This window comes from Platalea leucorodia (assembly GCF_965183815.1).
Source record: "Platalea leucorodia genome assembly, chromosome: 3".
Classification (NCBI taxonomy): Eukaryota; Metazoa; Chordata; class Aves; order Pelecaniformes; family Threskiornithidae; genus Platalea; species Platalea leucorodia.
In genome coordinates, this window is record NC_138825.1 from 95,098,111 (window position 1) to 95,110,185 (window position 12,075).

A 12,075-nucleotide genomic window follows, 5' to 3' on the forward strand; every position below is an offset into this window, starting at 1 on the left:
CAACCCATTCTAACAGCATGATCTTGCAAAAAAATTTATCCCACTTTCACTATCCCTGCCCTCAAGTCATAATTCTTGTACGGTATTTCAGTGCTTCCTATTGATGCCTATCTTCATTAGCATATTTCAAAAATACTTCATATCACTTGATTCACAAATTCTTCATAGACCACTAAAAAACCCACTGCAGTTCTTGCAATACTGGGAGGGGTAACTGGTAACCTCTCTGCAAGCCAATGACTGAATGCTTCTCAATGCTAGCTACCATAAACTTACTGTTCATGTACACTATCATATCCCAATTTATCCCTCTTAAGGTGCCCACATGACATACTTTAGTGCAGTAAATGTATTATGGATTTAATCTCCTTTAAGATAACTTTCTGGAAAATGTGCCATCACAATCTCTAAATTCACATCACATTTTATCCAATTGCCTGTCTAAGTTCATACTTCTCAAATCATACACAATGTCTTAGGAAAGCACAGAAAATGTATACCCATTATTCTTTTTCTTCAGTGAACTTAAGAGTCACATGAAACTTCTGCTCCATACATAATTCACACCCTTTCTTAAATATAGAAACTTTGCTTACTATTCTCTAACCATTGTCAGGACATGATAATCTATTCATACTCCATGTAGTGGAATAGATTGTGCCAGTTCTCAATTGTTGAGATTCAAAGTATCTGGAATCAGCCTAAGATGATTCACTGTCCACCCTGAATATGGCAATTTCCATATGCATTCTAAGAAGTTGTTCTCTTCTCCTATGTACTTATTTTTATTAAAAGCTGCAGAGATTGTCTGTAATAATACCTACATAGCTAATCTTTATCCACACCCAACACAGTGACCTCACTGCTTCTCCTTGCTACTTGTATGGCATATGGGTCATTGTATTAGATATAAAAATAAACAAGTTTAAGAAAGATTGTTTTTTTACAGTTTTTATTTTACATCAAAGAGGAGGTGCTAGGTTTTTAAAAAATTTGGAAAATACGATTGCTTCAAACTTGATTTCCTGAACGACTCTTCAACCTTAGTACACCTTTAACTTAGCAGGCAGTGAAACTGAATTATTCCAACTGGGTACCAAAAACCCCTTCATTAGTGCAGTCCTGCGTCTCAAAGAATCACACCAGCAGCTGTTACTCAATAGCGTATTTTAGACACATTTTATTCTTTCTGGAACCTCAGTTCTAAAAATCACACATTTCCTCTTGGCTTACTGGTAAACTGTGTAATCATCTACTTCAAAGCTTACTTCCTTTAATCAGTAATTTTGGAAGATTCTTAGTAATTCCCAAAAACCTAAAACAAGCAACATTTGCTATTTCTCTTGGCCACTGCATCTAAGATCATAAGCCTCATTAACAGCTGTCCATCCACCTTATCAGTTGCATAGCTTTGATTACAAGTATTTGGGACTCAATACGGAGATCATCAGTCAAGATGAATACTCTGTTCAGAAATTACTTTCATAAAAACAAACATCCCAAAGTATTTGGAGATGCAGAGCACCAGTCCTGGAGCCACTGGTCTTGTCATACTTCTGCCTTATTTCCAGAGTGATCAAATGACTTCTGCTGAAGATAAGCCAAGTCAGCCTTTGAGCACTTCACCCTGTCAGGTATAGTCACAACGTTGAATTATTCTATTTGTAACCAAAAATCAAGCAGCATCTCTCGCCCAAGCACAGAAACCCAGTCAGTGCATTTTTATCAGCTCTGTTCAGACCTGTACTGAGCCAAGGGCTCTGACCTTTCATAATGCCTTCCCTTCAACATAAGCAAATCCTACCCACTACTGTCACCTCAGACATCATTCCAGGTACCGGTGATAAACCTATTAAAGGATGGGCAGAAATTAGACAGGAATATTAAGCAGAGAAGCAGCCTTGGGATCAGCTAAATTCTTTAACAATGACAAGAAAGATGATATATGCATATTTTTTCTCTTAAACAAGAGGATTTCTGTTCTTTAGAAATCATCACTAATTCTGAAGTGAAGAGCTACCGGACTGATAAGCTCTTACACATTCATATTCCTCTAGAACTAGGAACTGCCTTCACATTAGTTGGGCAGATGATGCCTGTTTCTTAAGATGTAAGTATGGAGGGGAAGCAATACAGTGCCACTCTTCAGGTTTTATTATTACAGTCACCAATATGGGTAAGTCTAATCTCTGAACAACTTCTTCCAAACTAGGAAGTGACCTCTCCAGCAATCTTCCATTTTCAGTTCTGCATTCATCTACTTTGTCTTAGGATTGGTTAGATAATCAAGGGAAAGCAACAAGGCCAAAAAGTGAACTTGTCAAATAACTGCTTTGTCAGGACAGTCACGAGTGTGAGTTAACACTTAAAATCTGCTCTCTTTCACTGGAAAAAGCAGTCTGCCTGCGAGCATTTGTAGTGATATTCTGAACAGATTCCTGAGAACACTCCTCATCCTGCATTCAAACCAAGCTGTACATCATCCATTTTCAGTTTCATTCTAGTGTTTCAAAAGAATCAAAAGTTATGATAGTTCAACTAGGAGGACAATTAGCCTTGAACACACCATGATGTCACACCAGTCAGACTGGTCATCCTCAGGGTATTCAGGCCCCTGAGCTGGGAGATGGAAATAGGATGCAGAATGAAGCCCCAGTTGTCGAAGACGTGGCAGTCACCAACCTGCTCCTCCACCTGAATGCCCACAAGTCCATGGGGCCAGATGGGATCCACCCGAGGATACTGAGGGAGCTGGCAGAGGAGCTTGCCAAGCCACTCTCCATCATCTATCAGCAGTCCTGGTCAACCGGGGAGGTCCCAGATGACTGGAAGGTAGCAAATGTGACGCCCCTCTACAAGAAGGGTCAGAAGGAGGATCCGGGGAACTACAGGCCTGTCAGCCTGCCCTCGGTGCTGGGGAAGGTCATGGAGCAAATCATCTTGAGTGCCATTACGCGGCACGTGTGGGACAACTGGGGGATCAGGCTCAGCCAGCATGGGTTTATGAAAGGGAGGTCCTGCTTCACTAACCTGATCTCCTTCTAAGACAAGGTGACCCACTTAGTGGATGAGGGGAAGGCTGTGGATGTTGTCTAGTTGGACATTAATAAGGCCTTTGACACAGTCTCCCACAGCATTCTCCTGGAGAAACTGGCTGCTCACTGCTTGGATAAGTGCACTCTGCGCTGGGTTAAAAACTGTCTGGACAGCCCAGCCCAGAGAGTGGTGGTGAATGGAGCCAAATCCAGTTGGCAGCCTGTCACGAGTGGTGTTCCCCAGGGCTCAGTGTTGGGGCCGGTCCTGTTCAGTATCTTCATTGACGATCTGGAGGAGGGGATTGAGTGCACCCTCAGTAAGTTTGCAGATGACACCAAGTTGGATGGAAGTGTTGATCTGCTGGAGGGTAGGAAGGCCCTGCAGAGGGACCTGGACAGGCTGGATCGTTGGGCCAGGGCCAACTGTATGAGATTCAACAAGGCTAAGTGCCGGATCCTGCACTTCGGTCACAACAACCCCAGGCAACGCTACAGGCCTGGGGAGGAGTGGCTGGAGAGCTGCCTAGAGGAAAAGGACCTGGGGGTGTTGGTGGACAGCCGCCTGAACATGAGCCAGCAGTGTGCTCAGGTGGCCAAGAGGGCCGATAGCATCCTGGCTTTTACAAGGAATAGTGTGGCCAGCAGGACCAGGGAGGTGATAGCGCCCCTGTACTCGGCATTAGTGAGGCTGCACCTCGAGTACTGTGTTCAGTTTTGGGCCCCTCACTACAAGGAGGACATCGAGGTGCTGGAGCATGTCCAAAGAAGGGCAATGAAGTTGGTGAAGGGTCTAGAGCACAAGTCTTATGAGGAGCAGCTGAGGGAGCTGGGGTTGTTTAGTCTGGAGAAGAGGAGGCTGAGGGGAGACCTTATTGCTCTCTACAACTACCTGAAAGGAGGTTGTAGTGAGGTGGGTGCTGGTCTCTTCTCCCAAGTTACAAGAGAGAGGACGAGAGGAAACGGCCTCAAGCTGCGCCAGGGGAAGTTTAGGTTGGCTATTAGGAAAAACTTCTTCACTGAAAGGATAGTCAGGCGTTGGAACAGGCTGCCCAGGGAAGTGGTTGAGTCTCCATCCCTGGAGGTATTTAAAAGAAGGGTAGACTTGGTGCTCAAGGACATGGTTTAGTGGTGGACTTGGCAGTGCTAGGTTAACAGTTGGACTCAATGGTCTTAAGGGTCTTTTCCAACCTTAACGATTCTATGATTCTATGTCATTTTTTCAGCCTGTAACAGAATTTCTATTAATTAACTGCAAACATTCCATTTTCAATTCATTAAACACCTCTTAGATCTGCTGGTGATGTTAGAAAATCTACTGTAAAAATTGTTTCCCCAATACAGGTAACAAATTTCATGAGAACTGGGAAAAGAACGTGGCCCAAAAGCCAAGCATACCTAGATCTGCCATAGATTCCAAGAAAATAGCACCACAGCAAAGTAAGTTAAAAAAAAAAAAAGAAAAAAAAAAGAAAAAAAAAGAAAGAAATCTCCTTCCGTAAACGCACAGGCTGCAGTTAGAAGTCTTACCAACCCAAGTTTCTCTTTTCTGGCTCAGCATCACCATCATCATCCATGGTTTTTCTTGGAAGTAGTAGAAAGTAGTATGAGGCAGTAAGAGAATACCAAGTTATCCAGAAAATTACTGCTATATCCCGGACAAAAAAATAAAGGCAAAAAAAAATACGGAAACAAAAGAGTTACTGCAATTGTGCTAAGGTCTGGTGAGAACACAGGAGAAAAGCCTGAACAGGGAAAAAATGGGGGGCGAGGGAACAAACGAACAAAAAACAACCCCAAGACTAAAAAGGGAGTAAGTTAAGGCAGACAACTGCATAGCCTGTACAGTGTTTTCCCATTTGGGAGTTCCTTTTGTATACCCAGATTTAGAACTATGCAAGTCGTCTCTGCTGTGATAAGGAGTCTCTCTAAAATAGTAAGGCACTTTATTCTCCTAAAAAAATCACAATAGCTTTATATTGCATTCTCTTGGAATATGTCTTGTGTCTCCAACAAGGCTCATATTTGCTCCACTTATGTTTACTGCAACAATTCTGAAAAAGTCCTTCAAGTCATTTATTTAAGCATACAAGTTCAGGTTCTTGGGGAAAGGTGTTTGTGTAATTGTAAGCTATGCTCTTCTAAGAGTGCTCCCGGAGACAGTAAACTAAAGGAGCATAAAGAGTTTAATGAGAGCCCAAAGCAAACAAAAGATTTAATATGCAACAGTCTTCAGGACTAAGATTGCTAGAGGAGAAACTGCTTTGCATGCTTTACCCTTCAGTTCTATGATCGTTGTGTACAAAAAACCCTATGATGAATATAAAAGGATTTGCCTATGCTTGAAAGTGATAATCAGGTGCAAGTCTGAAGTGAAATGATATTCCTGAACAGTTTCATGCCAGCACCCACCTGAAGGAGAGTTTTAACATACAAAATTACCTCACGCTACTTGACCTATGGTCAAGATCTAAAAAAAAAGTATAAATATTCTGAAAAACCTGAAAGGCGCCCATAAAATTCATCCACATTAACATATTCCTTAAAATGTCAGATTGATTTAAACTGTATTACCAGTGTTGGTAAAAAATAATGAATACATCATTTCCTTTGATATTTTTTCCCATGCTTTCCCCCCCAAGCTACATTGCTTATTCTGAATTGGAGCTCCTGCTTTTTGTTTCACCTGAAGTACATGTGAAAGTCCATCTGCGAAAAGAAGGGACAAGCATACTGTCATCACTTTGATAAATTCCCTACCTACACCTCCTAACCTGACCCAGAGCACCACAGTTTGCCTGCCTCGGGCTTCCATTCCTGCTGCATTCCAGATTTTTCTCAAGGCTGAAGTCTAAGGCTGTGGTTAAGACTTAGGCCTAAATGATACCAGAATGTTTCCCAGTACCAAACAAAACAAAACCACATAAAAAACAAAACCACAAACCAAACACACCACTCTTCAAGGGTGTCAGTCTCTCAGGTCTTTCTATAAACAAGTCACAAGCCTGCACTGAGTCTGAGAAAGAAAACAAGAGAGTAACTACTGATAACCCACTTATGACAGCTGAGTAAATTGTACCACCCATTTAGTCCTGAGCACTGATACAGAACCAGCATTTCACATTTTCCCAATAACGATGGATCAGAAAACTCTGAGATCTATGCATTTTAATAGATTTTAATTATTTTTTTTTAAAGTCAGGCTGCTTTCAGTCAGCACTAGATTTTTCTAATGTATACTTGATTTCTACTTAAATGCATTATTGTATTTAAAATGTAACTAGCCAATAAAACTGCAGTTGCTTTTTTTGCTGATAGCTTTATCCTGCATTGCTTTTCAGTAAACCGTAAAAAAAAAAAATTAATTTGTCATATTTGCCAATTTTTAGTCTGCATGTTTGATGGCACTACTGGTCTCTGCACTAGCTAATTTTGTTATTACAGTGTGTGTCTGTAAAAAACAAATTTAGTAATACGACAGTCTTGTTAGAAAACAAAACATCTCATATAATTAACAATTATAAATATAAATTTTGCAACAAAAGTTAAGATGCATGAATCCTGAGCATCACAGAACCAAGAACTGAACTTTGACATATACTCCTGAGCTCCAATAGACAGAATACATTTAACATCAACACAGATGTTGTACTGTTAGACAAACTTGAAAAGCTTATGATCTCGCCAAAATTAAGCTAAAAGAAATATTGTACTGCATGTTTTAAGAGAATCTATTCAAAACAGCTTTTACGCTGCAGGAAGCTTTTACCACAAGCAACTTGTAACAGTCGACCAAATCCAGGAAAGCCCCTTAGATTCTTAAACACCACTTCAGTGAAATTACCTGGTTAAGGAAAGCGACCCTTAGGGCACAGCAAGCCGGTTGCTGCACTTCTGTATTACCTGCTCATACCCAGAAGGGACCCATTTTACCAAATGACAACATACATATGCATCTCCAACTTAAATTGGTCCTAATCCAGGCAGAAGACATTGCTATTTCAAAGGTGATAACAAAAAGTAAGTGTGCTAAAAGGTCACGTCACCCCAACAATGCTGATTTTGATTAAAAATAGGACAGAGGCTGCTCTCTGCAAAAGTAAGTGGGTAAAGAAATTTTTCGGAAGAGAGCTCGCCATGACATAGCACAGACACTCCACCTGAACAGTTCACAAGACTATTACTCATGAAAATATCATGCTAAGAAGTGCTTTGATGCTACCAAAACACTTGGCAGAGGGCTGAAGGCTACAAGCAGGTATCTCCCCCTTCCTCCACAGCTGCCCCTCAGTTCCCAGGGAATCTTAACCACCTCCTGGCAGGGTGGGAAGAGGGAGGGAAGGCGTCTCAGATGTCGCCAGGACTGCAAAAGGAAAGCCTCAGAAACCGTCACCACCTCCTCCATGGGGGCACAGAAACGCATACCCCCGCAGAACTCCCTTCCTCACCCCGTTCTTCTCAAACTTCCCACAGACCTCCACGTGCTGGAAGTGTAGGGTAACTTCCCCTCTTCCCTGCCAACAGTGTCCAGGAGCAGGAAAGCAGCGTATCGGACATGCAGAATGGAGGCTCAGCTTCACCTTTTCTTCCCCTTCCCTGTCAGTCCCAGGCCCACTCGACAGATGATCACTGCACACCAGTCACAGCACTGCAAGCGCAGGCGAGCTGGGCTGGGAGCAGAGCCAAGGAGGGTAATCCAATACAAGCAGCAGACTAGGACTACAGGTGCTACGCTAGTTCAGCTAATGTAGTATCGTGTACTTTTAGGATTTTGCCGTAACTGTGATTTCAGATTACCTACTTCACACCTGATTTTCGTGGCCTTGAATAAATGTAGGGGAATGTGAATGTGCATGAGTCGTCTATTGCTAAAATACTTCATAATCAGATTTTGTTCCTGTCTCGGAGAGATTGTGCCATTTACATTAGTCAATGAAAGAAAAGCCCAAGTAGGAAGAAATAAAATGGTGTTCCCTACTCAGCAGTAACATGCACCTCTTCAGCTTGTCTGGATTCTATCCTTGCTGCTATGACAGGTAAGCAATTCATATTAGTCTGCAATACGATAAAGCAAAATCTGATTACTCCTTCAAACATATTAAGGCAGCAGTGGACTACTATATTAGACACCTAAGTTCTCTGTTCAGAAAGATCTTGGGAGTTTTTTGAACTTTTTAAAGAAGTATAATTTTAAACAATTCTTCCTATTTTCTACTTTGGAATAAAAGAAGGGTAACTGACAGTGTAACTCAAACCACAATTGTATTTTACCTCTTAAGTGAAGCAATTTTCCCCCTACTTCAACAATGCTTAATGAAATACACTTCTCTAGTTTCCAGGTTTGGGTTTTTTTTCCTTCTAAAATGAAACTATCATTCAAAGATCCATTTTCTCAGACAGCAAAGGCAGCATAAACTCCCACTCTTTACACCCACCCGTGCACTCATTTCCCTGTCAAAGTTCACTGCCTAGTAAGATGGAGTAGAAAGTTACATGTTAGGCCATACTTAAATAATGTAGGTACAGAGGAGGGTGTCTTTAAGCATAAATACGCCTATATAAATAAAAATATATAAAATAGATTGTATGCCCCAGAAATAGCCATATCAAAGAAAAACAAACAAGTCTGTGAACTTCAGTAAAGGCTGACATTCTCAAAACTGCTTTGTCAGAAAGGCACTCACCAACTTACTGTAGTGAACACACAGCTACATGATTAAACGGCTGGTTTGCCATACTGCCTGTGTTTGCTATTACAGTGCACCTTGCTGCAAGCAACAGTCTGGAATTCAGCAGAGCAATAAGACCCTCAGAAGAGGGGCCCAAAACACGCTAGGATTTCTCATCAAGGTATTACAGAGAATGAAAGAAGACATAGTCACCAGGAACAGTAATCCTATCTTATCCCCATAATACAGAAAAAGATACACTCAGAAAGGACTTAAAGTATACTGTTGAAGAACTACTTATCACTGAAAGAGAAAAACAGAATATGAAGAGTCAGAAGCAAGCTATTTGTTGGATCATAACACTTTGCTGTTATAAATGGAATAGACAATGTACGTTGAACTTATAGAACCTAGGAATAGCTTTCAAGAGATACAAAAGAAGGCATTTAGCTCTGTATTAAAAAGTTTTCAACTGTGAAAGACATTTTAACATACGCAATGTTTTCTACATTTCTCTTATGGAGCTATCAAAAAAGAAAAGTGACAGAATTCTTGGTGAAACTGTTTACTTACATTGAAGGCATTAACTGCATTTTTATCATAATACTTCTTCTTTTCGTACTTATCCCTGATGAAAAATTCCACAGCTCTGAAAGTAGCTAGTTTAAGGAAAATATGCATTCAGATAAACAGCAACATTAACCTAAAAAGCTCACGTGTTATTCAAATTACAGAATTGCACCAGATTCTTGCTCCATCTCATTTTGTAGTTTTAAAACAACAGAACAAACTGCTGTATGCAGAACAATTGCTATTGCAGTGTTCAAACAGAGCTTCTTTTTACTACAGAGAATTAATCAGTTTTACCTCTTAATGAAACAATGTGAGGAAGATATACTAGAAGTAACCCAGAGTTCCACAGTTAGGACATTTTCATTTGGTTTTTATAAACTACAGGGCTGTAGCACTGCAAATACTTGAACAAAGGTACTCGTACACAGTAAATAATTAAAGTATAGTTTACCATCATAACTTTGGAAAAAATGCTTTCTTGTCAGATAAAAGGTGAAATGTATGTACTCATTCTCTGATTTGCACAAATTGTATTATGCATCAAAAGCTGACCATAAACAGTTCCGTAAGATCAGTAAGTCCTCCATGAGAGTCTCCTATTACAGCAAACATCTCTGTGGAAGGGAAAGAAAACTAAAACACCAGTGATAAAAAGATATTGAAGCAAAGGTGGAAATAGCAGCAAGTATTTTGATGTAGAAGACCAGAGCTGACAACTCACTAGCTCAAACACAAAAAGGACAACTAGTTGTTTTCCTCATTTATTCTCTCAGCTTCATAAGCAGCTCATCCAAAGCAGTATGAATACTTTAACTTTAGTAAAGCTTATTCTCTGGTATCTGTAGAATAAATCTTCACTAATTTGTTCAGCAACGTGATTATCCATTCAAAAATCAAAATTGCAACTGTGGAAGCTCAGGTTCATTGCATCTTAAACTTCCATTGCAATTTTTCGTCAATTGATGGAAAGATACCTTAGCTCCATGTACTATCTCTTAAGATTAACACTGAGCTCAGAGCACTCAGTTCCTTCATTCTGAAGAGCATCAAATTATATCGTCAACTATCACATTTAGTTTCAAATTGTATGCAAGTGCCACGTGAAGACACTGCTTCATAAAAGTTGCAAAACCCAAACCATTCTTTTCTACCTCTTTCCAAATATATCTACATTCTAAAGGGCATCTTGAGCATTTTGAGTGTATAACTATCTTAGTACTAATACTGCATTATTCTTTACACATACCGAAGGACTGTCATTTTGCCAAAAAATCAATGTATATTCTCAAATTACAGATGAAATGGAAGTTGTGTAATATGCAACTCTCACAACTTTTTGAATCTCGCTAAGACTAAACAGGAATCCCTCAGAAAGTTTATTTTCAACTTGCAGTACAAATTACTGCATTATATAATCTCAGCGGGGGGAGTAGATAGGGAAAGGGAATTTAATGTTTTTTCCATGCTTTTGGTCTGTAACTGGATAACTGTGCTAAATTATAACTAATTTAGAAGTAAACAGAAAAGATTCAAAACTTGATTGTTATAAAATACCTTAGAACAACCTATGCTTTCTTCAAATAAAAAGTCTTAATTATTTACCAAAACTAACATTTTCAGATGGAACATTTATTTTGTCAAGTGTCAAGTTTTGGTTGCTCAGATTTTGATGTTAAGATATTTTAGTTCTTTTGCATAAGTATTTCCCTATTTTTAGCAGTTTCCCAGAATGCACACTTGATATTTCAGACAATTAGAAAGCTTTAATTTGAAAATTATTAACACAGAATCATAAGGATTTAAATTTCATAGGGTTTAATTTTTTCAGGATGCTATTACTGGGGTATTAAGTTGTGTATTTTGGAAAATATTCACTTTATGCAAGTTACCCCACTTCAATATGCATGAATTTTTGGACCATGTCTAAGTTTCTTTAGATCAATAACCTACTGTGTTCTTGTTAACGAAAGAATTTAAAGCAGCCTCAACAGATGCCAAAACTGTTTTAAGAAGTGAGTAAAATGAAGAGACAAAAAATGATTAAATCTACACTTGGAAAAAACCCACTTTCAAACAGGAAGCTAGAGATGCCATACAAAAAAACATGAAGATGATCCTCAAAGTTAGCTTCTATGCCAGAGCATCCCTGCCAAGTACAAGGGAAGAACAAAAAAATGCCTAGAAAGGTCAGTCTTGTGATTAGGAAGCAGAAGTGATGGAGGACGTTCAGCAGGAGATTTTGGGCAGATCCCACATACACATTTCTCCTGTGTCTCCATTCTGTTACCTAAAAAATAGAACTAAGTATATTATAGTGCTACAGGAAGTTAAAAACTAATATAGAAGAACATATACAAAAGGGATCTTTACATGCAAAGAGTTTTCATAGTTCATCCAAAAGAATATTCAGAATATTGAGAATATTCATAACCAGAACACTGATGAGACACAATGCTGATTTTGTAGTGATACAAAGAGCAAAGAGGAAATGCAAAAAAGCCCATAACACAACAGCTTGTCATGAATGCCAAGTTGGTAAGTAGCTGCCAAAGTTATGGGGAAATTGAGAAATAAAACAGAAAATGTTGGCATCCTCTCTCCTGGCACTGTATTTTTAATAAAGAAAACACACGCAATGAAATATATTCAGTTGACCAAGTCCACCACTTCAAAACCGACAACTGTTCAAAAGGCTATATAATTATTTCAAGGTATACAGTGTCAACAAAAGAATTATTTTGAAAGTCTAAAAATGAGACTTTCAGTCTGATCTGGCAAGAAAAGCTTAGAGTAAAGCATTA

The 12,075-nt window shown here is 39.4% G+C and overlaps 1 protein-coding gene across 3 annotated transcripts in view; it reads right to left on the bottom strand.

Annotated features, from left to right (window-relative positions):
• SMAP1 (small ArfGAP 1) overlaps positions 1 to 12,075 on the bottom strand; it is a 107,065-nt gene that overhangs the window by 64,149 nt on the left and 30,841 nt on the right. For all 3 annotated transcript variants that reach the window (XM_082307249.1, XM_082307248.1, XM_082307247.1), the window contains exon 4: positions 9,275 to 9,350. In XM_082307249.1, the coding sequence (XP_082163375.1) occupies positions 9,275 to 9,350 (76 nt within the window). The remainder of the gene's footprint in view (positions 1 to 9,274; positions 9,351 to 12,075) is intronic.